General features: G+C 35.1%; 1 protein-coding gene and 1 non-coding gene across 3 annotated transcripts; one reads left to right on the top strand and one right to left on the bottom strand.

Annotated features, from left to right (window-relative positions):
- Positions 1-781: 781 nt before the first annotated feature.
- LOC126751285 (carbonic anhydrase 15) lies at positions 782-23,183 on the bottom strand. Of its 2 annotated transcripts, none has more exons than XM_050461420.1 (7): positions 22,872-23,183; positions 9,827-9,939; positions 8,033-8,123; positions 5,481-5,752; positions 5,191-5,341; positions 1,336-1,415; positions 782-1,265 (listed from the first exon to the last, which is right to left on the bottom strand). In XM_050461420.1, the coding sequence occupies exons 1-7, from the start codon at positions 22,915-22,917 to the stop codon at positions 1,089-1,091; spliced, it is 930 nt and encodes a 309-aa protein (XP_050317377.1). In that variant the 5' UTR covers positions 22,918-23,183; the 3' UTR covers positions 782-1,088. The 2 variants fall into 2 exon arrangements, with proteins under 2 accessions (XP_050317377.1, XP_050317376.1); XM_050461419.1 differs by lacking the exon at positions 22,872-23,183 and adding an exon at positions 10,018-10,138.
- Trnac-gca (transfer RNA cysteine (anticodon GCA)) lies at positions 16,401-16,472 on the top strand. Its single transcript has one exon. It is a non-coding gene; the product is annotated as a tRNA-Cys (tRNA).
- Positions 23,184-25,412: the final 2,229 nt, after the last annotated feature.

Genomic DNA, 25,412 nt, shown 5'->3' with positions numbered 1-25,412 from the left:
AAAATGCGCCAAGTCGTTCCATACGTCATTCCGAGTTGCTGCGAACGACTCTCCATGGTCTTCGTGTACACTCTCAGCTACGACTGCTATATTTACTTCACAGCATGGACATGGTCTATGTATTCTGCCGAATATTATCCAATAATAAATACTGGGTCTAAAGATGGGTGATATTGTTGCGAATAGTACGCTTCGTAAGCCGATTATGTTGACCATAAGTTGAGCGAAACGCGCGAAGCTCATTCTTTAGAGAACGTAAATTTTTGTAATAAGTTGAACGTCTTTTAAACGTTGTTCGGTCGTAAGTCTTTCCATGATGAAATGCCAAACAATACTAAACGAGAATAACATGACAGCTTGACACGATTCACGGGTGATCTGTCAAAAGAAGGCTAATGAAAAAAGTACCTCTACTTAGAACACCTGTTAAAATATTTCTATGAACCATGAACTGAGAACTTACTATATGAGAGATCAGTTACAGCAGCCTTTAGTTTTCAGGTAAGAATATGAAGATTTCACAAATTTACCAATTAATACTTAATTCATTTATCGGAAACGTAAATAAGCGGAGAGCATTACAATAATTTAACTGTAAAAGCAATTAATAATCGTGAAGAAATAAATTTAAGTGGTTATTAAATGGCGACAAGTACCTACAGTGTACATATATCTCACCATTAAGCGTCAACTCGAATGGATTAGCTGGAATAAATATTTTGCTTCAGTTTAAACTGATTTACCTTGTAATGAACGTCAATTAGATAATTAAATTAGGAGATATGGTCGTATATACATTTTATTAAACAATTAAAAATTCTAATTTTATTGCTAATACAATTTGAATCGCTTATTAGCATATCTCATTAGTAAAAATTAAATAAGCAACATTAAGAGCGACAGCTTACAATATGAGTAAATGCACGCCTCAAGCGTACGATATAAACAATACGCTTAAGAATAATAATAATTTGTAATAAATAGAATATTCAATTAACTTAAAAGCAAACTCCCAGACAGTTGTCTGCACGATAATGAAGCGTTACAAGCGACATGAGCTGTGTCACAATTTGTTCTGCGCCACCGAATCAATTGTACCAATCCCACTTCTTGTAGTCTAGTTCTTTCTTCAACGCCTCCACAAGTGTATGCTTATTGTTACCGTTACGCATAAAGACGCGACGATTACCGATTGATTGCAATTGACGGAAATTATCGACCAGAGCGCCATCTTGAGTATCTTGCAGTTGACGGAAGCGTGCGATCTGTGGAAGAAGGAAAATGTTATATGTAAGAAGGAACAAGGTGTTGTAATTCTTGCAAATATTTACGTACTTGCTTAGGTGAGATTGGTATCGGATCGGGATAGAGCACCCATGTAATGGCCTCCGAACAGGGTGGCGTTGTGAGTGAACCTGCAATGCATAAATAATCAAAAAACACAAATTATATCATCATGCATCGACGAATAAAGATAAAATATTCTGTATTTCTGGCTTTCTGGCTTTGGTAAGCAAATTTAGCTCATTAGCTAAAATTAAATCATGTTATTTTGTATTCAAAGTACACCCATCCATCCTCATAACCGAAAGTAATAAAATCTTTTGGCATCATTCTGCAACCATTCCCGCGTTCTTTTGGGTTAACAGCCACAAATTAGGCGGCCAATTTGTATTCGTTGTTGGCGCCATGTTTGGCACTTGTACATCTGTCGCCGCGTGCATATTTACACACCTCTTCACATATGTTTCTACAGGTTTGTATTGTAGATTATCTGCGTTACCGATTTCGATAATATCGCTGCGATGTTGTTTGCATACTGAATTCTGTCCAATTCCAGCTATTTTGCTATATTTTGCTAATTCTACGCTAATAATGGCAATAATTCTCGATATGTATATACTTAAATGGCTTTGTGCGTGCTTTGGCGTGCCAACTGGATTGTAGCGCTGTTCAGTGTCGAATAAATTTCATTCAGACTTATGTAACATATTAAATATACGTTTGCAATTGTGTGTAGTTTTGTATGTGCGTCAATTTAATCTGATTAAATAAATCTGATTGAATAAAGCTATTTCATAATGGGTAATGCATAACTACGTACATTTTGATTTGCGAATATTTCAAAGGTATTTCAAGCAAACTTTCTTAATGAAATATTTAATTTCAGTTTGATTAAGTAGTTTCCTCCACCTTTACATCCACTCAGTCAGTGTTAGTGTTACTTTCGTTATACCTTTTAGTAAATCTTGCACTTTATTGGAATTAAATTAAGATAATGAGTGTAATATGTATGCTCAACTGATTTTATCAGAATGATAAATATGAAAATTGTATTGAAAGACAGCCAATATTGTAAAGCAAACATTAAGGCGTAGCATTAAGGTGAACGTTATTTATGATATTATTGACATTGTTCGATGCCCTCTAACAAAGTGAGGTTAATGGGATTTGTAAAGTTGCATGCCTAATGTTCAAAACTTTTCTAAGGCTAAAACTTAGAAATATAGTTACAGAACAGGGTTTTATTTTTTGAGATTTATTTTATTGAATCTGTGGGCACTTAAGTATTTTGAAGCTAATCTATTATACGTATAGCTAGTGAACCAAAATGTCTTAAACTTGACACAAAAAATTCCCTGTACAAAAATTTGAGAGTACAATTGCTTTCTGATTATCAGATGGGACAAAACAAAACTTTTGCTTTTCCATGCAGGAAGAATTTAGTCTTAATTGTGATTGGGGTGAAGAAGACAAGCTGTCATGGAGCATCAACCGCGAACAGATCTCGAGAAGCCTTAAAACTGTTCATCCAAAAATATTGTTCCGAGAGCTTAAACTGATCAATTGTTAAGCGCAGTTTGATGCCTGATCAAAGAGGTAGGTAGTTTTTTATGTTTCGGAATTTGTCGACCCTAGCGATACAATCTGGTAATTCACAACTTTATCTTAAAGTTTGACATTTTTGTTGGTATACATACATTTTGACATACAAGCGCTGTTTGTGCTGTGTACCATAACTTAACTCGGCCAAACAATGGTATTAAATCGAGAAAATCTTCCCGCGATTATTTTTTATAACTTTCGACGTGGATTATCTCAACAATTCTTGGCGATGAACCTTCATCAAAGACCAGTCTTCATGGATGATATGGTGAATTCAATCGAGTTCATAAATCGTATCAAAATCTGTTGTTGCTCCAGAAACTATTGATTCTGTGCGCAATCTGATATTGCACTATCGTGAGACTGAGACACCTATAGACATACCACACACAATTTGTCAATCGCTCAAAAAATGCTCGTGTCGATTGGTCGGTTGGAATTTTTATAAAATACGAAGACCGAAAACACATCTATGACATAGTGATACGTGTTGAATTGTGGATTTACACATTTCAGCCCTAAAGTAATGGATGTTTCAAGATGAGCCGAATCCAATAAAAAAATTTCGTGCTCGAAGCACTTCCATTCAAATGCCTTTTTTTTGGGAAAAACTGGGCGTGTTGCAACCATATCACTGAACAGCGCGAAACAGTAAATTCTGAGTGGTACGTAACCATTTATATGTCAGTTGTCTTCCAAGAAGTCAAGAAAACCATCCGGCAAAGACGGATCACTCTCAACATCACCTGAAATAACTGCATTTTTGAACACTCAAAACATTAATTTGACAAGTGCAGCACCTTAAAGTCCTGACTTGGAATCGAGCGGCTTCTTTTTATTCCCGTACGAATAAAATAAACTAAGAGTTCAACGTTTCGCGACACCTGAAAAGGCGGTTGATGCATTTAGCACGCATGTTTTGGATATACTCGTATTATACTTCAATCAAAGTGCCAAAAGTGTTTCGACAATTGATTCAAATCCATCCGAAAGTGTTAAGATCTTTATTGCGGATATTTTGAAAAACAATTAAGCGATTTCTCATGATTAAAATTTGTTTTTATTCTCTAATCACGAAATATAAAAAGCAACCAACGTTATTTAGATGATGGAAGAAGGTGAAAGCGCAAAGGCAAGTCTTCTACGAAGAAAAGTTTAAAAAAGAGCGAAATATCCAACGATTTATAACCTGTTATCAATTGGTTAAAGAAAACTCGGGTGCAGCAGAAGCATTTAAAATAACGATACCTTAAAGATACCGGTAAAACTAAAAACGATCAAAAAATCGAGACCTAGACAAAAATACAAATATGTTCACTTAAAATTTTAAATAAAACTGAACTATAAGCAGAATAAATCTTAATTAAAAGTAATACTTCCAACTATAACGGCTGTTGTTATGGTTTGTTGCCTGTTTGAGGAAAAATTCAAAACCAAATGTCATCGAAATCATTTAGTCGGCTCTTTCCGACCAAAGGGAGAGAGGTGTTAAGCGAGACACACAAACACGTGATTAGTATCCTGCGAATACTCTTTGCGCGGAGAACTAATATTTAGGTAGATGCAGGGATCTCTTCTGGATAAGTAGGACTTTAACCTACTGTAGCAACCAAATCGAAGTTACGCTGGGGTCACGCTGTTTTCTGGCGGCTCGAGCTCACGAACTGCGATGGATGGTGTTTCGACTCTAAAGAAGCTATTCACTGGAAGGGATTCGATGGAAGTGTTATTAGTTTTCACATCTCAGCAGAAACTGCTTGGAGAAGAGTACATTATGTTCTTCAAGCGAAAGCATGCAAACCGCACTAAGGATGTGTTCGAAGGCGTACATTAAAAGACCCTATGGTAGTTCGGAGTGCGGTGTTCTGACTTGTCTGTTTCAGCTGCATCCTATTGGAACCAGGCGTTTCTTTGTCATTACTCCGGTAATACCGGCAAGCGACTGGAGCATCTTGCCGCGAGTCTGTAATTTGGTAATGATCGCAATCGAAAAGTAGTGAAGGGGTTTAGATTATCAAACGTAACACCCTTAACTATCATACGTCCAAAAAACGTTAAAAACGTGGAGACTATAACGTCATCGACAAAAATGTTGAGGTCTAGTTTGTATTTCTATGAATGAATACGGTCGCTGTTGATTTATCAGAACAGAGTTTTAGGTAAAAAAACGAGAGAGGATAAGGAAAAAAAACATTCACTTTAAAATAACTACTAAATAGGGTAGATAATTTTAATTATACAATTATTAACGCTCTCCCGCACTAGATTCCACAATAAATTTATTGAATTCTAAATTTTACTCACCTTTGTATGTATAGAATTTATCCACATCTACATTGGCTATCAACGATGACAATGCGAAGGTAATCGTCAAATTCATAGCATCATTTGCTTCCGGTATCAAATGCAAGTGGCGACAAATCGCTGTCAGACCTTGACTATCATCTTCGTCTAACTATAAATAACAAAAAGTGATAATCAAAATAGGCAATAGCAAATCCCTTTGGCAATAAACTCATAACAGCGTCACAAAAAGTGGGAATTGCACATCCTTTGTCAAACCACTCAAACCGTTATGCATTCAATCAACTCACATTGAAAAAGAATCCCAACACAGCCGCACCATCGTCGAACTCCAGCGCATCCGCAAGAGTTGCGTATTTCTTATTGCGATGCACAATATGCATTTCCATCGTGTAACGGATGTCGTTGATCACATGCTCAGCGCCTCGATTGTTCTTATCGCCCCAATGGAAGTGCACACCCTCCACTTCGAACTCACCTGGCAGTTTAGCGCCGCGTACGTATGGCATAAAGTCGCCATTTGCCTTCTCCTCCTCGGTCAGTTTAGGTATATTGATGGCGACTGCAGAGTAGAGTAAAATCAATGGTGTTATTGGAAATTCTCAGAATATTTTTGAATAGAGTATGGAATTGCATCAAAAGAAGACTCTTTTGCATGTGAAATGATTTGCTTTGAAGTATAACTCAGTGTTTGCATGCATGAATACATATCATGTATTTGAAGCAGGGTAAAGCTAACGCTCTCTGTGCTTTAAGAAAACTTTTTTGTTATAAATTAGTTTAAATTTAAACCAAATAGTCTAATTCTAGTTCTAACATAATTGGGCTGAAAATATGTGGCCTAACTTTGAAATTAAAGCCTATCGATTCGATAACGCCCAATAACATTGTGTATTGATTTAAACCATGATCTGTTTTCGAGGGTTTCGAGGGTTTCGAAAGACTTTCATCCGACAAAAACTTCTCATTTTTTATGCTTGGAATAGTATCATCTAACGTGTGTAAACTAAGGTGCTTTTCTCAACAGCCTTTTTTGACAAAACACGCTTGAGTCGTGGTAAGCTGTCATGTTAATTTTGTTCTGTACTGCTTGGCATTTCATCGTGGAAAGACTTACGCATCAACAAGCTTATGCAAGAACTGAAGCCGCTCGACCTTCCCAATCGACATTACTTCGCTCTATGAGCTCTTGAAAAGTTCCAAGAAGATCCGACGTTTTCGAGCCAAATTTCATTCAGCGATGAGGCCTATTTCTGGCTCAATGGGTATGTAAACAAGCGTCACATTAGGAACGAAGAGCAATCTGAAAAGATGCAAGAGCTGCCATTTCATCCAGAAAATACATCGGTCTGGTGTGGTGGAATCGGTGGTGGAATCGTGGGTCGGTGGAATCAACGGTCCAGACTTCTTCAAAAATTATGTCGATGAGAGCGTAACCGTCAGTGGCGATTACTATCGCGCCGTGATAACCGACTATTTGATGCCTGAAATTGAGGCTCATGATCTCGGCAACGTTTGGTTTTAACAGGATTGCATCAATTAATTGATTTATTGAGAAATCACTTCGGTGAGCAGATCAATGTATTGGGCCGGCCGATTGATCACCAAGATCGTGTAATCTCATACCGTTAGACTTTTTCTTATGGGGATTTGTAAAGTCTAGTCTCTATGCGGACAATCCCGCTTCGATTCAGGCCTTACTCCAAGGCAAAACATGCATGTCATTCGCCAGTTACCAGCCCAAATGCTCGAACGAGTCATCGGAAATTAGACTCAACGGATTGACAATTTGAGAATAAATCACTCAATTTCATTTTGCGGTCAACCAGCAATTTTTCACGACTTTTAGCAGGGACTTGTCCGGAAAGTAATAGGACTAAGTCGATTTAAAAAAATTTATTGAACCAATCACTACAATTCTTTAAAAACTTCCAAAATAGGTCACTGCTGCGTCGCTGCAGCGCGGCTAGAGTAATTTCCAAGCATTGAAGACTTCAAGAAAGGCATTCTCCGGAATAGCCTTGAGAGGCGAGATACTTGGATCCTCCATGTCGTCTCAAAATGATTGCCTTTCATCAGTCTTTTCAGGCAAGGAAACAAAACAAAGTTCGGGGAGGTCACATCTGGACTTTAGAATGACTTCGGAAGAGTTGGAATACCGGCTTTGGTTAAATAGCTGTTCACAAGAAAGGCGGTGTGAGCCGGGGCGTTGTCGTGCTGCAAACTTCCAATCGGCCGCGATGTCTTGTGGAACCCGATTGATCCTTCGTTCGAGTCTCTTGAGGACTTCCACGTAAAACTTATTTGTCTTCACTCTCCAGCTTAGCTAGGAACCCCTCTACCGAATCCAGTCGCTGCGCGAAAGCTCCGAAGCACAGTCGCAGCGGAAGAAAATCAGTCCTATTACTTTCCGGACAATCCCTGTATTTTAAGACACTACTGCCTCTTGTACCTTTCCGAAGTTTAACATTTGCGTTGCTACGGTCACGAGACATCACAAGGATGCTCAAACGAATTAGAAATTTTCAAGCATGCTCTGTGTCAACGATGTTTTCCCCTATCAGGAAACAATACAAAACTCGAAAGTTTTCCTTTGTAAACAAAAATAGCAGAGGAAGCATCATTGTGAGACAAATAACTAAATAATGATTGGACGAAATGTAATTAAAGTTTTAGAGTGTTCAGTGTTTACTCTCAAGCCAGTATGGAGATTTTTCTGCTTGAAGATCTCTCGGTCGCGCCAAAGCTTTTCAGCCCATATTGTTAACATGGTTAGGTGAAGGATAAGCTAATTTAGCTAATTCAAATTAAAAAAAGATAAAAATAATTTTCTATTACTCACCAGTATGACCATTGTTCACCATCACAAGTGGGTTTGGTAACAAATTGTGATAACCAATCATGTCTACAGCTGGCATATTCAATGGAATAGACTAAAATAAAAAATAAAAATTAGTTGAGAAAATGTTAAGTTTTAATTCAGAAGATTGGCTGAGGTTTCAAGATTTCAATGCAATGCGAAATTATTGTTATGAGAGTTAGGTGAGTGATGATAAATTAATAGAATCTTTAGGTTCGGGTGTATCTTGGATATTTAATAATGTGGATTTTACTTTTCATCTTTTACCAATTTTTGATTCGCCATTCGCTCTTTGACTTTAGGAACTCATGTCAAAACTTTACACACACAAGCAAAAAAATAAGCGAGTTTTTTAATGTTAAGTTTTTCTTAACAGATTTTAGACAGATTTTACTATTGCGAATGGTTAAAATGACAAATTATTGCCAAAGATTTTTTTATTTATTTTAGAAACTTTAGACTTGTGTCAAAATAACATTGTTTATAGAAAACGTAAGGGACGAATAGTATTGTTCTTATTCCAAGTTCTCCTATGAATAATTTGAAGCTGAACAAGAGATATCCCTTTGATAGTTACAGTTTAAAAAACGAAATGCCTAAACCTTGCTGATCTAGCACCAGAAAAAAGAGGAAAGGAAAGATAGTCTATCTATAAAAAAATTCTATTAACTCTCGAGAAAAATTATTGGAAGCTGTTTGCCTGTAATAAGACTGTCTAAACTATTCTCACTTCTTATTATAAAACACATTTTCGAGATGAAAAAAAGTTTCTCAACTAATATTAATATTTCCCTTCCGCTTTTTTGCTTCTTATTTAATTCTTTAGTTAAAAAGTTTTACAGTTAACGGATTTAGTTCAAATATGCGCCGTTTCGTTCGATAATCTGTTTCCATCTAGACGGCAACTTCATAATACCCCCTCGTAGCCACTTTTCACAAGCCTCTTTTGAGTTCAACTTTACACCAACAAGTGCGTTCGCCAGGGACAGGAACAGGTGGTAATCACTTGGCGCTATATTCGGGCTATATGGTGGATGCAATAAAACCTCCCATCCGAGCTTCCGTAGCTTCTGACGGGTCATCAACGAAGTGTGTGGACTGGCGTTGTTCTGGTGGAATACTGCACCCTTCCTGTTAGCCAATTCTGGACTCTTCTGGTCGATCGCCTGCTTCAAGCGATCCAGTTGTTTGAATTAGATGGCAGAATTACGCGTCTGGCCATATGGGAGCAGCTCATAGTGGATGATTCCCTTCCAATTCCACCAAACACAAAGCAAAACTTTCCTGGCCGTCAATCCCGGCTTGGCCACTGTTTGGGACTATTCACCGGCCTTCGACCACGACCGTTTTCACTTGATATTGTCGGCGTTAGTGAACTCCATGTTTACACGTCTATAACTGTAGAACGCAATATCCAAACTAATCATGCATAGCGTCATTTTGTAGGTTACGTCAGGATCTTTCAAAGATGTGTAGTATTGCTAGATACGAGCTCTGAAGCGTTTTAAACATAACCGCGAAATTCAAAAGATAAAAAGGCGGAAGGGAGATATTTGACAACCTTATATGATGTGATTATATAAATCAAAGGAGTGAACTGATGATTCGAATGCTAAGAATTTCCCAGTTACATTGTATGTGTTTTATTGCAATACAGTTACACCAATGGTTAACACACTACTCATAAGACGAAAATAAATTTACAATATTCGAACCAAACTCTAAATTTTGCAAAGCTTCCATTGACAAATTATTCAGACTGTCTGTGGTATTTACTTTAGCCGAGTGCACTGCAATTGGTGACTGTGTCTTGCCCGCACAATGGCCATGATGACGCGCCCAACGCCGTTGATTCGGTTCCGAATAGCCAAAGCGGGAACCAGCGGTTGCTGAAATTGGATAAAAATAAAATTTATGGTTAAATACATAGAAATAATACAAATAATTCATTGAATATAAGCTTTTACAGCGCTTTGCCTCCCACGCAGCAGAGCCGAGAAAGCCAATTGGTAAAACATATTGCAGCATTCTCCTCCAAGTGGGTATATTCATAGTAAAATAAAATAATTTTGATATCGAAATTGAAAATTTTTTATAAATAATATTTGTTTTGATGTTGTGTATTTTGTGTTTTTTTATGAACTTATGTGTTTATTTGTTTTTCATGTCATTATTGAATATTTCCGTCATTGTTGTACTTGTCGACCATATTTGAATTACACTAACTGCAACGAAATTTGATACTCTGACTGTGTTTCTGTTCGCCAATTTTTAATCTCAAAGTTAATTTTTTCTTTAAATTTGTAAAGGAAAAAAGGAAAGAGTCGAAGGTGTTTTTATGGCATTGTAATTACGCACGTGCGGTATTGACAACGGCTAGTTGAAAACTGTTCTGTCATTTGTGCATCAGAAGGACCTTATTTAGTTAATTTTTGGTTTAAGTTGCATTGTTAAAAACTTGGAGCTTTCAAAATTACGGTACCATTACTCCAATCAAGATAAAACCGTGGAATTATTTGGCAGGATTCTCGTATTACAAGACAAGAAGGTTTCATGAGTTATTTTACCAAAAATAAAGTTTGGTATTCGTAATCATACCGCATGGCTTCTTCACGAACTGAGCTTTCCAGAAAATGGTAAAGGCAGACTTATTTTTGATGTCACGGAGATAAGCTTCAACGCCATTTTACTATGTAATGTTAATAAATACCCATCTCAGTGAAAGCTTGGATTAAATGTGTTTACAAAACCTTTACTGTCATGATTTTTTTACACCACTTCACATAAAGTAGGCACTCATGACGAACTTAGTAAAAGCTGTGAACTAAGAAGGTTCAGGCTTTCAGTATTTCTAAACACATTTTCATGGAATGAGTGACACAAAATTGTTGGAAAGAATTTAAGGTAGATCCGCAGATCTTATGACGGATATATGTAGCTTTCAAAGTTAAGCAATCAAAGAGTTTGGGTAGCTTTGGTAAATGTACGTCATTATTTTCTCGGGAATACCAAAAATTAGTAACAAATCATACAAAAGCTTCTCCCTGGTTTTAAAGCTTGAAGATACAAAATGTGACTCAACATTTATTTTTTGGACTCCCACGCAGATTTCTAAGTTAAATGAATCGTATTACCGTGATTATTTATTGATATTTTTAGAACGATTGACTGTAATATTACCATTTATTATCTAACAAATATAATAGTTTTGTTCACCTAACGGTAGTATGTATCACCTAAACTTAATCGAGACAGATATAGGGTTCTATATTACTGTAAGAAAATTGAAAGGTTAATTTTTAATTTATACTTCTCGTGTTTGGTAATATTTTTTTCTGCTGTAAGTTGGTAGTACTATTAGTGACATCTATGCTAAATTTCACGTCACAATATTCATCACCATGTCTAAATTTATTGAGCAAAGAATTGCGATAATGCATTATCTCATACTACGAGGACACCGCTTTGACTCAATTGAAGATATAAAATCTGAGTCGAAGAAAGCTCTGATGGCCATCACGACGGGGGATTTTTCCAAGAGCTATGATGACTAAAAAATTCTTGGCATAAGTGTATTGCATCGGAAGGGATTACTTTGAAGAAGATGAAATGAACAAAATTCACCCTACATACATACGTATATATAAATGATCATTACGAGACGAGTTTTGTGTAAAAAAAGTACGAGTTCGTAGATGGGCGTAGTTGGGGCACTGCAACGCCCACAAAACGTCATTAAATTATGACCTGAAGGCTTTATAGGAGCCGTAGTAAAAATTGGATGAGAGGCGAGGCACTGCCCACTTTTACTTAAAACCTTATATCTCGGGACCAGACCGACTAAATTTAGTACCAGGCAAATGTAACAGTGCTAGCATTGTCGAAATCGGACTGCAACCACGCCTACTTCCCATATAACACAATTTCAAATTTCATTTGATGCTTTTACTTTCCAGCACCCAAATCAAAAAGCAATTAATATAACGGTATTAAACTTTGTACGAATAATGTCTTTGAAGTCTGACCCAGAGATACATCTAATCAATTTTTAACAAATTTTTTTAGCTTCTCTTAGTGGGTGCTTCTCAAAAAGGAGATCAATGGCTTTGTCCTCATTTTTAGATGTCGCGTGGTTTCATCCTCTTCCTGGCTTTCTCCATAACGGTCAGACTACCTCTTCACAAATGTACAACTCTTATTTAAATACTTTGCAGTTTTTAGTAGTCATTTTGGGACTTTTGCTTCGTTAGAAAGGCTGCCTCAAAATGTTTTTTATACAGAGCACCCATTTTTCTTATTTCATATTTCATTTTAAGACACTTGAGAAAATCGAAAAAACTGACTAAATTTGCAAAATAATAAAAACAATTTTCCGTGAATTGATCACGCAAAGGAAAAACATTATTTTTAACGGACTGTATACAATATTGAAAAATTAAGAAATTCTCAATGATAAGTAAATTAAAGAAGTAATTATGTTACATTCGTTTCAGACAGCAATTCAACCAATCCGCGAATTGGCTACACTGAAACTTCTAAAATAACAATTCATGATTTCTTTTCTTGCTACTAACTCTTGCTTCCCTGTAAGTTATGCCTATACTTACTTAACACTGTCGGAAGTACTACAAAATACTAATGCTTTTCGACTACCAGGCTGTCATGAAGCGTATTATTACTGGTGATGAGCCTTGGATCTATTCTTATGACCCGGAAACAGACGATAAATCAGTCAAATATCGTGGCAAAGGTGAGCGGAAGCCGAAAACATCACGTCAAAGCAGGTCAAACATTAAGGTTATGTTTATGTTCTAAAAGCTATCCATAAAAGGAAAAAAATCAAGAATTTTAGAATTATATACAAAGTCTTACTACTTTTTGCTCATAGTAGTATATTTCTAAAAACAAGTTTGAACACTTTTCAGTATGAGTTTTTATATTTCTGCCCATGATTTTGAAAGTGGTATAAGTCATATTTTTTTTGTTTCGAGATATTTAGAGTTTTGCATTTTAAAGAAATAAAAAATATTCTTGCATTATGGATTATGATTTTTCGACAGTAAAGTAGTCCCAACAAACAAGTATTTAATATGATTGTGAAATTTATAGCCATTTTTAAAAGAAAATGTGGTTTTGAAAGGTTTAAATGACTTGTACCACTTTCAAAATTAACTGCTTGACTTTATAAATGACTTATACTATCAATAAAAAAATTTTATTAGTAATTAACATTTTATTCAAACTCATTTCATTGTGACTATGTAAATTATTCATTAGTATTTAGGGAAATAAAGTGGAATATGGGGTAGTAGATCCATCATATCTTTACGTTTTTCTTTTGTTATTGGTCTAATGGTTGTGTATAATGGAAGTAAATCAATATTTCCGTATATTCTTGGTCTTTCTTTTTTAGGTTAGAGGGCTAATACTTTGAATTCGGAGTTGTCATCCAGGAGTTTTATAAAACATTTTTAATGGGGCATTTTTTAGAAATCTGATCCATTGTATTTTTAACCAAGACACAGCTTCTCCATTGATGTTTTTCTTTCTATTATTCGTTGATTCTTTTAGTTTTCTTGTAGAAATAAAATCTTTTTAATCCATTTGTACTACCGAAAATGGGTTTCTCATCTTACATGATTTTATTAAATTATAAAAATGCTCAGGGATGTATAAATAATTCGATTTTTTAATTTTAGTATCTTTCAAAGCAAAATCGCGATCATTTGGCAAAAAAGGATGGCCGGATACCATAAATTTATGATCAATTGTTTCAACATTATTATCAGATGACTGAACAATTTTTAACCATATTAAAGCTCTGTAATTGTTTCGATTTTGTCCTGAGCAGGCATCACTGTAAGCTATTATATGATTTTAAGTGGTAATGTCCCGAATGTGCTTTAAGATGCAGCACGCAACTTCCTGTGATCCTCTTGAGGCGATTGTTTCATCCCATGCATACATTTTAGCATTTCCATTGTTGAAATTATGAAACCCTAAATTGTATACATACTTGTTGCACTTATAGTAAGGTACCGAAACAGAAAGTTTTGGATAAGGAAGCGCTTTCTATAGCTCAAATGTGAATCCGTAATTTTCACTCGGGTTATCTCTTGTTTTTTGTATGTGATCTGTTAAACTTTTTCTAGCCTGTTCGGCACTTTTAAGATGTGAATCACTGGAGTGTTTTTTTTTTGTTGATTGTTTTCTAATCAAACCATACAGAAACATATTCTGTTTTTCGAAACTTGCTAAATTCCAAAAATAATCAAAATTAGCTTTTCTGTATTCATATCCGATTCCGTTTAAACACTTTTTGGAACAAAGACAATCTATATTTTCGAAAAGTTTAGCATTCACGGGCTTAGAGTTTTTTGTTTCATATTCCTCTGCACGATATCATGTGCATCATTCTGTTGATTGCGTGTCCTCTTTCTTGAATTCATTTGCTTTCTTCCAATTGTAAGGGTTCCGAATTCACTTTTAAACTATGAGCTAATTCATTAGAAGACGATATCATTCTTATTCGTTTCCATTTCTTGGGAGCATTACTTATATTTATTCGCCGTAAAATGTCTACAATTAACTTTAAATAGTAGGTTTTTACATTAAAAGTTTTACGTCATCATACCTGAACCACTATCTGAAGACATGACAAAATTACTTTGTGAACACACTGACTTATACCACTATCAAAACGAACAATATCTGTATTTCAGTTAACAACTAAAAAATAAACACATTTTAAAGAGTTAATTTGCATGGTGTGCTGCTAATCTCTTCAGATTATGTTATTTTATTAAGATTTGATAAGTAATAGCTGATAAAATAGATTTTCAAAATTTTTGACTTATACCACTTTCAAAATCAAGGGCTCATTTAAATGTTTAATCGTTTTGTATACAAATCGGTTACAAGAAAGAAAATTTACATTTGATCATGCCGACTTAAAGCTATATTGAAATTAATTATTTAATAAAAAACATTTAATATTTCGTGAATGCAAATCTATAAACAAATAAGGGATTTACTCAAACTGTCGTAATTCATAATTCAAAGCGCTCTATTACATACTTTACATGTAATTTCGTTGTCAACGAGAAAACTGCCATAACTCCTTAATACACCAATATTGTCCATAGACACAGTTTGGAATTAAACAATAAATAAATCAGTAATCAAGGCATTAAAGAAATATTGATCACCGTCATCGATCACCTGTTGCTTACTTAATTGTGTGTAAGTATGTATATCTGGTACACATGCTAGGTACATATACATACATATTTACGTATTTCAGTGCAAATTGAATCACGTGTACTAACAATATTTTTGTTTACTTTAAAGCTTTTCTATTCTTAACAATATGCTTTAGTTGTTGTTGTTGTTGTATTGTTTGACAGCTATATCGGCAAACTGTTATCAGTTGACATTATTTTCAAAGCCATGCGTACGACAATTGATATGAAGAGTTATTTATTTAAGCAGCTGACATTTTCATATCGTTTGTTCTTTATACAACACAGTGTTTCAAAACTAGAAGCCTTTTATACTTTCTGATATTTATAGTACACCATAGTTACTACTGGCCTTGATACAGCAAGTTAAAGGCAAGTTAAAGTGTGTGAATGATAACATGATGAAAACGTCATTTTTAATGTGGTGTTGGTATGAATCAACTTCTTCGAATCTGTTATAAATTAGAGCAACTTATATAGTCCCCATAATCACTTTGAAATCATATGCTTTTTTGGCATTAAAAGCTTGTCGCCTTAGAAGACTAAATAAAATACAGAGAAGTGGAAAGAAATGTTGTAGGTTCTCTGCAGAATATTAGTATCATATTTTCAAGAACAATATTTTTTGATCCAAGCACTTACTTTATTAAAAACACTCAAACATCATTTTATCTCGTGAAACGACAGATGACAACTTGTGTTTACGACAGGACTTTTCGACAAGGTTCGGAGTTTTGACAACGTCGATCGCATAAACTCTATGTCACCAAAATTCCCATACATTTTTTACCAATCTCAATTTAATAATCTTAAGTAAACGAAGTGCTTGAACGAACTTAATCACTGCCTCTCACTAGCGATATAATAAAAGCAGTAAATCATCCCACGCCAGCCACTTAATTTTTATCACATTTGAGGATAGCCAACATTTCGTTTTTATTTCTTTCTCAGATTGTTTGTTTCTACATTCTTGAATGCAAACTTCCCGCCATATTACGCCGCCCGCGCATTCTCGCTGGTAAATATTGATTATTCACTTTTTGATGTTTTCTTTTCCTCACTTCTTGGTCGGCGCCACAAGTGTTTGTTTGCGGTGTTATACAATAGATGGGGATATAGCTCAGTGGTAGAGCATTCGACTGCAGATCGAGAGGTCCCCGGTTCAAACCCGGGTGTCCCCTTATATTTTAGTGATTAAAGATTTTTCGATCACAAGGTTTTTGGAAAAAATTTAAGAATTTTCAGAAATATGCATAATATCAAGTATGCAGGCTTAAAGGTTTGTATTTAATTTATATAAGTGTTTTTAAAAAATCTTTTATATATTATACATATGTACATATGTACTGTGAAATTCCCCATCCTGGACACTTCTCATTATTCCACAAATTCCTTGAACACAACATTTTCTTTAATATTGGTTGTCAAAAAAGTCTTGCGGTATTGGCGCTAGTTGGCGCTGAAAGCGCGTAGTTCTAGTTTTATTCGTCGCATCGGGTATGCATACCTTTTTGGAAAGCTCTTTTCACGCGCTAACACGTGTTTGATTGATTGTCGTTTCTTTTAAGTCGTTCGTGAGTTATAGCGTCGCAAACATGGAGCAAAATAAAGAGAAAATACGGCATATTTTACAGTACTACTACGATAAAGGCAAAAATGCATCTCAAGCCGCCAATAAAATTTGTGCAGTTTATGGACCCGATACAGTTTCCACAAACGATACAGTTTCCACACACATCGATGGTCTCAACGTTTTCGTTCTGGTGTAGAGGTGGTCGAAGATGCGCCACGCTCCGGAAGGCCTGTCGTCGAAAATTGCGATAAAATCGCTGAATTGGTCGAAAGAGACCGGCATAGTAGCAGCCGTAGCATCGGTCAAGAGCTGGGCATGAGTCATCAAAAATTCATTTCAATTTCAATAAAAAAAAATTCAATAAAAATATCGCAAGACTTTTTTTGACAACCCATTATTTAATATTATACAAAACCAATTCTTATAACCGGACATGAAAACGTTAAAATAAACGGAGACACACACACTATATTGGTAATATTTCGCTCAAATTATATTATAAACGAACAAGGTCATAAAATGTGCAAAAAAAAATCTCTACATATTAATTTGCGGAGTTATCCGACAGTGAGCGTTGGTTCAACGGAAACAAACTAACGTAGATTTATAAAATGACTTTACTGACCTGGAAACAGTCCAGATATAAACCCCATAGAAAACCTCTGGCACATCATGAAAGCGCGGATAACCAAGAAGAAGCCAAGGACTTTGCCAGAACTTGACCGAATAATTAAAGACATTTGGTATAAAGGTATACCGGCACCAATCTTACAATCGTTAGTTGATTCCATGGCCGAACGAATAAAAACCGTGATATAAAACAAAGCAGACATTTTGATGTCGCTATCATTATTACTTCGATTTCATGTTAGAAAACTGTACTTAATTCCACTATATCTTGTCATAAATATCTAGGAAAGTGTGTGACTCAAATCAAAGATCTCTAAATATCAGAGGGACACCGGTTCGGATAGTACGACGGATGTAACGACAGACATTACGACATTGGGTCGGCAAGAAAGATTTTCGAACTTACAGTTGACTTTCTACCGCATGTATCGCCAAATGTGTTAGTTATTTTAATGAAAATGAGGGAGCGTATTTTGTGCCTAAAACGGATAAAATCGGATGTTCAGACTCCATATATGTCAACTTACAAACCTCATACACCTTAAGCTATTGGCCTTGGCTTTGACCCTGGCAAGTTGCAAGAGTATAAAATGTTCTGTTGCACCCGAACTCAGCCCTTCCTTACTTGTTTTATATAAAAAATATTTACGACAAAGGCTTGTCGAAGTTATTCGAGCTTACATTTAAATTATACAATATGAATATACACATAGTGTTTTATAAGCAAGCTTTGATAGTAATTGTTAGCAAAGTATTTCCCTCTTTTTCTCCATGACGTCACGAATCCATAAGTAACTAAATGAAAGTGTCGTGACCACTATTTTTATTGTTCACGAGATGTTAGCCTATACATATAATATTTTATGTTTACTGCTCGTATTAAAAGGAGCATTTGGCAAATCGAAAACTATAAAATATAGTGAAACAAACAACTTGTTAATTACGTAACAATTAGCAATCGAATGCGAAAATTTAATTTGCTTTTCAGTCACAGAAAATTAAAAGTGTAAATTTGCTTGTAAAATATTAAATTTATATGTATATGGAGACATAACTGACACATCTACTAATATGAGATAAACTAAGTCAAGTTCCGCGCGTGCAATTCGTATTTCTTATCTCTTGAGCACTGCCCAGCGTTGTAGATTACATGAAATTATATTTTGTTCCACTTATTAATAAAATCATTACATAAAAGTCGCTATCTTTATATTTATAATGAGTGCAATATTTTAGATAATCAGAGGAAAACACAAATATTACATCGGGCTGTCTGAACTGCTGTCTCTGACAAACTAAAGCCGGTCGTGCTGATATCGATTGAAAGAATCGCTAATGTGACGTCAGCTAAGCAACAATTATTCATCATTGACAATGCCATGAGAACAAACATAATAATAATAATTGTGGCACGTAATATAATCTGCTTTGATTTGAAAAAAATATCGTATATTTTATTGTCAATTTCAAATATAAACCGAAAGATAAACTGTAATTATTTGACATATGTACATATAGTACTACTACTCTGCAGCAGCAAAACACCTGACTGATAAGAAATAAATATTTGCGACACAAGCGAAGATTTTTGCACGAATTGTACATTTTGCAATGTTATGACATGAATACTATTTTTGGCATTTTTGAAGTGATTGCAATTATTTTAAAACAAAAAAAATAAAATATCTCAAAGATTTCCAACAGTGAGCACGTTTTCTAATGAAGTTTAGCGGAAATTTTAAAAGAAATTGTTTTGTTTTGTATAACTGTGCTGTGCATGTGTGTAAAAGCCACGGGCTTATTTATTTATGACGCATCGTTAAAACGGATTTTTAAGATAATCAAAAATTTATTTTCAGAATGTATTTAAATATGTAGTACTTTCCCTAGAACTATCTATTGTACAGAAATAAATAAATTGAAAAATGAGAACGCTACTTATTAAAATATCAAGATCAACTGAGCCATAGTAAAGAGGAAATTAATTGCACACTCCCAAAAGTAGGTAATCTGACTCTGACGTAATTTCACTGATATTTAACATGACTATTTAGTACCTCATTTCACTAGATAATTATCAAATCAATACGAATAATATGCATAGTGTATGTGTTAATTAATTTTTAGCTACATTGTATTTCCAAAGCTCTAGAAAACATTAGAATATAATAGAACCTCATGCCACAAATAATGGAACGTGCAATTTATTCTCATGTTATCCATTTCGAGGTTCCCTACTTTTTTAAAGAAATGACACAGAAACATCAAATTTAATGGGGAGTGTTTATTATCATTCGAAAGAACATTTTTTGGCATTTATTTTTTGAAGATTATCTCTTTCAAATGTTGGCCGCGGCTACGTTTTTCGAAACTGGCGAATGACACGCATGCTGTTTTGCTACAAGGCCTGAGTCGAAGAGGGACTATCCGCATATACTTTAAATTTACATATCTCCACAGAAAAAAGTCTAACGTTGTGATATCACACGATTTTGGACCAGTCGACTAGCCCAAAAGGTGGAATTAACTGCTCACCGAAATGTTCTCTCAATAAATGCATTGATTGATGCGATGTGTTGGAAAACAAATGTCGCCGAGATCACAAGCTTCAGTTTCAGGCATCAAATAGTCGGTTATCATTGTGCGATACCATTAACGGTTACGTTCTCACCGTAATAATTTTTGAAGAAATATGAACCGATTATTCCAACGGCCCATAAACCACACCAAACCGTTGTTTTTCTAGATGAAATGGCAGCTCTTGAATCTCTTCAGGTTGCTCTTCGTCTCATATGCGGCAATTTTGCTTGTTTACATACCCATTGGCCAGAAATACTATAGGACTCATCGCTATGGTCTATTCGGTCGAATATTATCCAATAATGAATGCCGGTGTAGTGACCATAAGTTGAGCCTATTACATTCAACTCAATTTTATAATATTAACCATATTATTAATATCGCCTGTCTAAATTTCACTTTTGTTTCTCAATTGTGCTGAGTGTTTACTGTTTCTATCATTATTACATCTAACAAATTGGCAATTTTGAAATTTCATTGATGCCTACTTCAAGTGTGTCTTATTAAAATTCCTTAGTGTTACTCTAAAACATGTAAACATTGCAATTTATGTAATGTTGACAGCGGCGTTTCAGAAATGTCACATTTGACTGACATTTGTTGTATGACAAAAATGCACACCGTGAGCATATTAAGTGAATTTGAATTGTTTTCAAGTGAGGCCAATTAAAAGTGTAATTGCAATTGCAATTTTTGTATTGTTTTCATTTAAAAAGTGTGGTATAAAAGGTTAGAAAATAACATACTATATACTATCAAATTTGATTCATTCTGTTTAAAAAATAGTTTTTGTTTAAAATAGAATCACGGCTACGGAATCGTTCGAAGATTTGCAGATGTTCTTTGGCGAGTCTGCCATCTACAGTAGTGGTTGGGCAATGAACTCATCGAAAACTTGCCTTATCCGAGTCGTCCATCCACCTCTGCTAAGGGGTTACATGGGTTCCCTCGTACAAAATACGGTTATTTTCCACTATCTTTTCACTATTTTTTTTCCAGTAAAAAATTAAATATTTTATTCAAACTTCCTACTTTTACAAAAATTGTGTGAAAATTTCAAAGAAAAATATTCAAAACTTGGCCATTGCGGTGTCATTTTCGGCAGGCTCTCGGAATAAGCTACCTCTGCGTTGACAGTAAAACTTCTTACAGGATCAAATGAAGTAAAAAGAAAAAATGCTTCTTTTAATTAATTTACGGAGTTTATAGTCTTAATCTTTTAATTAAGACCACAACCTTGGTATTGGACGAAAGAAGAAATAAAAAGTGAACATTGTTTTCTGGCAGATGTTTTTGAGTAGTTCGCGTGAAATCTTAACAACCGAATTAGAAACACAAATTTTCTAGAAAAACGCGTTTTAAGTGACAATATAGCTGATCTCGTGCGCGCAATTTTAAAGGCTGTACCTCCGAAACTATCACTCGGATCAACTTGAGCATTTGGGAAAATATACTAGAGATGTTATAGAATTAAATAAGACAATAAGAAAATAGATTTTTTGACACCGTGAAATCTACATGGGCCCCCTTAATGACGACAGCATCGGAAAAGTTTAAAACAGTACTGAAAAATCGTGGTATTGGCATCAGAGAGATAATAGAGGATCGCATAAGAGATTTATGAATTGACCCAACACATTTTGGTTAATGTTCTGAGTATGACGCACATTAATGTTAGACTCGTACCTAAGGATCGGAATATTTTGCCGATTTTGAGCCGGAGATTGCAAAAGAGATGCTTAGACGAAAAGTGAGTCTATGAATATGACGTCAAAGCTGTGAAACATTCTAACGAATCGCGCTCTAAAAAAAAAAACTAACAAAGAAATTACTAAAGGCACTAAATACCATCCAGGTGAGGCTTATAACAAATGTATGGAAGTTTGGGTTAATCGTGGACATACATACATACTTGTATTTGCTGTAAAGAAGCCTATTTTAAAAGCGATAATAAAATTCGTTAAAATTTAGTTGTGTTTTTGTCAGTCCGGGTGAAAATTGGCCCGATTTAATTTTGGTAAGTATACCAATAAAAACTTTGATTAAAAATAGGTTCTTCAGAAGGCACAAATATTACACAAAAATTTTGCTTTTTAATTTTGCAAATGTTTCTAACAAAACAAAAAAAATCTAGGTTTTTCAAAATTAGCCTACAAAGTTGAAATATTTTATGTAGAATTTCGAATTAGTGTTACTATTAAATATAGTAAGAAAATTATTTCATAAGCCTAACTTTGAAAAGCGAAGAAATTAATTGGTTATTTATGAACCAAAATCGAAAATTTTGTTCTGTCCAATAATCCGCACAGTATTGCACTGTATTGTATTGGAATAAATATGTGTTTGCTTTATTTTATTTATTTAAAAATCACTGTTATTGTTATTGTGGTTATTATTATTATTATTATCATTACTATTAATTATTTTTCGCTATGAAATTGATCCTTTCACATTATCCTTAAATTATACCCTTATAAAATATGTTCATAGAAATTTTCGTGTTACATTTCAAAATTAAAAAATAAGCCCAATTATATACAGGTACTTTTTACAATTTCTTCCAATATTACGAACACTATAAACGTATGAAACACACATAGTTACGACATAAGCAAATCACGTGGTGCATCCAAACAACTTTTATACACGAATTTGTGCAATCAATGCTAACTTCATTTGCTGCTACAAAATATACACTTCTGCTCAAAATAAAAACATTTACACACTTATCTATGTAAGTCGATTTACATTTCCGAATCGCTTACAATTTACGGTGCAACAAAAATAAAACATTTACCTTGGTAAAGCACACAAAATGTAGCCAAGAGCAAAAGCACTTTCATTTTTATTTCGTTCAAATAACACCGTTACACTGCAGTTGAGCTAATTGCGAATGTCACTGTGCGAAATCTTGTGACAAACTGATCGTCGCGCGTGAAAGTAATCAATAGTATCTAAACCCAAACGACGGTTAGCACAGAGCAAGGCACATAACTACAAATATTGGTAAGACAATATGTATACAGTTATGTAGGATGTAAGTGTGAAATAGCAGTCCCGGAGTAACAGCACCACACCGGAGGGTGACAACTTCGCAACTGAAGTCACTTCGACTGCCTGACTGATCGAGAAAACGCACAGGTTGTCAAATGCAAAGTTCTAGCGAAACAGCGTCCTCCTCCTACTTGCTCCCACCTGCTGTCGTATGTGTTTGCTCAAGTAGTGTGTGTGTGTGTGTGTATGTAGGCAGGGAACTTCCAGCAAACGGAAGCAACAATAGAAACAAAGACAGCACAATTATGCGGCGAAGCCGTCTATAGAATGGCCAACAACCGGCCGACCGGTCTACATACTAACACATGCACACGATTGATGTAGCGAGTAATCAATCGCTTAACTGCCGAACAGCCGAATTATCTAGCCGTTGTCGCTGCTGAGGTGAACTGCCAATGGAACCCCGTAAAATTTTTTTAGTTCGGACACTTAGCAGGACGACACGATCGGCGTCATTAAGTTAGTGTTAAAGTAAATAGTTAAGTCTGTTGCGTTTGCAAACTCAAATATACGATATTTACACATACACACACATACACGCTAACTCTCTCGGCCACTTATCACACTCGTATTTATTTAATTTGCACAAGCTAAAAGTGATCAAACAAAATTTATTACAAAATAATACAATAATTTCATTGCCGCGTTGATGAAAAGAGCGGTGAGAGGGTGTAACGGAATGGTTGCCAAGAATTGGATTGTCGTCGATCAGTGTTGAGCCGGCAAGTTAACCTATATTTGTTATTTTTTCAATTACTTGTACATACTTATGTACATACATACTTATATAGAGACCTATTTATCAATCGGTTTGTCTCCATACTTAATGGAGTGCGAATTCGATATATGTATATACGATTCATATGGTATATAGCTAAAAATTTTGCACTCGATTCAAACGTGAATTAGTGCGATTTAGCCAAACAATATATCATACAAGTATATATACATATGTATATTACTTGCATATTTATAAATACCCAGCAGTGAACGCATGAAGTTCCATATGAACCAAATCGAAGCCGCTAAACAAACATTACAAAGCATACGAAATGACTATCCCATCAACAAAATTTTCAAAGTGCTTTTCTAAGTGATTCTGAAAAATCGTAATTGAGACGTCTCTCATCGAAATATTTTTGAACAAAAACTAATTGTCTGATCAACGTATTGAGGAAGTTCGTTGACAGAAAATTTTGCAATATTCGAATGGACTGGATATTGGAGCGGATCTAATTCACATGAAAAGTAAAAGAATCTTCAATTCAGATCAAATCCATGTGATACTCAAATGCAAACGATTGGGGCATTTTGGCTTATTTATTTTCCTTCTTCTAGATAATGATCACTGAAGTGATTTTGACCGAGTCCAACCTATTAGAAGAGTTGTCATGAATTGCACTTGAACTTGACAATGCCATTAAGGTGTCGCTTTATCTCTGACCCCATCCGCTGTTATCACAATAAACGCATAAATTAATCCCTTGATTGATGCGATGTGTGGGAAGTGGCGCCGTCTGTTGAAACCAATCGCCAAATGTAGCAATTATGCTTAGTTATATACCCATTAAGCCAGAAATAGGCCTCATCGCTGAACAAAATTTGGCTCGCATCTTCTTGGAATTTTTCAAGAGCACATAGAGCGAAGCAATGTCGCTTAGGAAGTTCGAGCGACTTCAGTTATTGCACAAGCTCTGTTTTGTACGCTTTCAATTTAAGATCTCGAAGTAAAATGCGCCAAGTCGTTTCAGACGTCAGTCCGAGTTGCTGCGAACGGCGCCGAATCGACTCTCCACGGCCTTTGTGTACACTCTTAGCTACGGCAGTTATATTTTCTTCACTGTATGCTAGACGTGGTCTATTCGATCGAATACATATTATCAAATAATGAATGCTGAGCCCCAAGATGGGCGATGGTGTTTCAAATAGTATGATCATTAGGCCGATTATGTTGACCATAAGTTGAGCGCAGCGTGCGAAACACATTCCTTACTTAACGTGAATTTTTGTAATAAAATTAAACGATTTGTAAACGTTGTTCAGGCGTAAGTCCTTCTGTGATGAAATGCCAAACATTACTGAACAAAAATAACATTACAGCTTCACACGAATCACGCGTGATCTGTCAAAAAACAAGTACCTCTACCTGGATCATGACGTAGAAATATTCCCAGGTCACTTTTTAACAAAAATGATGATTATTCCTTCAACCAAATTTTAACAAATCTTTTTGACACCATCTCGACACCATACAATATTCGTGAAATCTTATATCTCAGGAACT

Source organism: Bactrocera neohumeralis, chromosome 2, assembly GCF_024586455.1.
Source record: "Bactrocera neohumeralis isolate Rockhampton chromosome 2, APGP_CSIRO_Bneo_wtdbg2-racon-allhic-juicebox.fasta_v2, whole genome shotgun sequence".
NCBI classification, from domain to species: domain Eukaryota; kingdom Metazoa; phylum Arthropoda; class Insecta; order Diptera; family Tephritidae; genus Bactrocera; species Bactrocera neohumeralis.
Note: the sequence above shows the minus strand (reverse complement) of the source record. Positions and strands in the feature narration are given on the sequence as shown.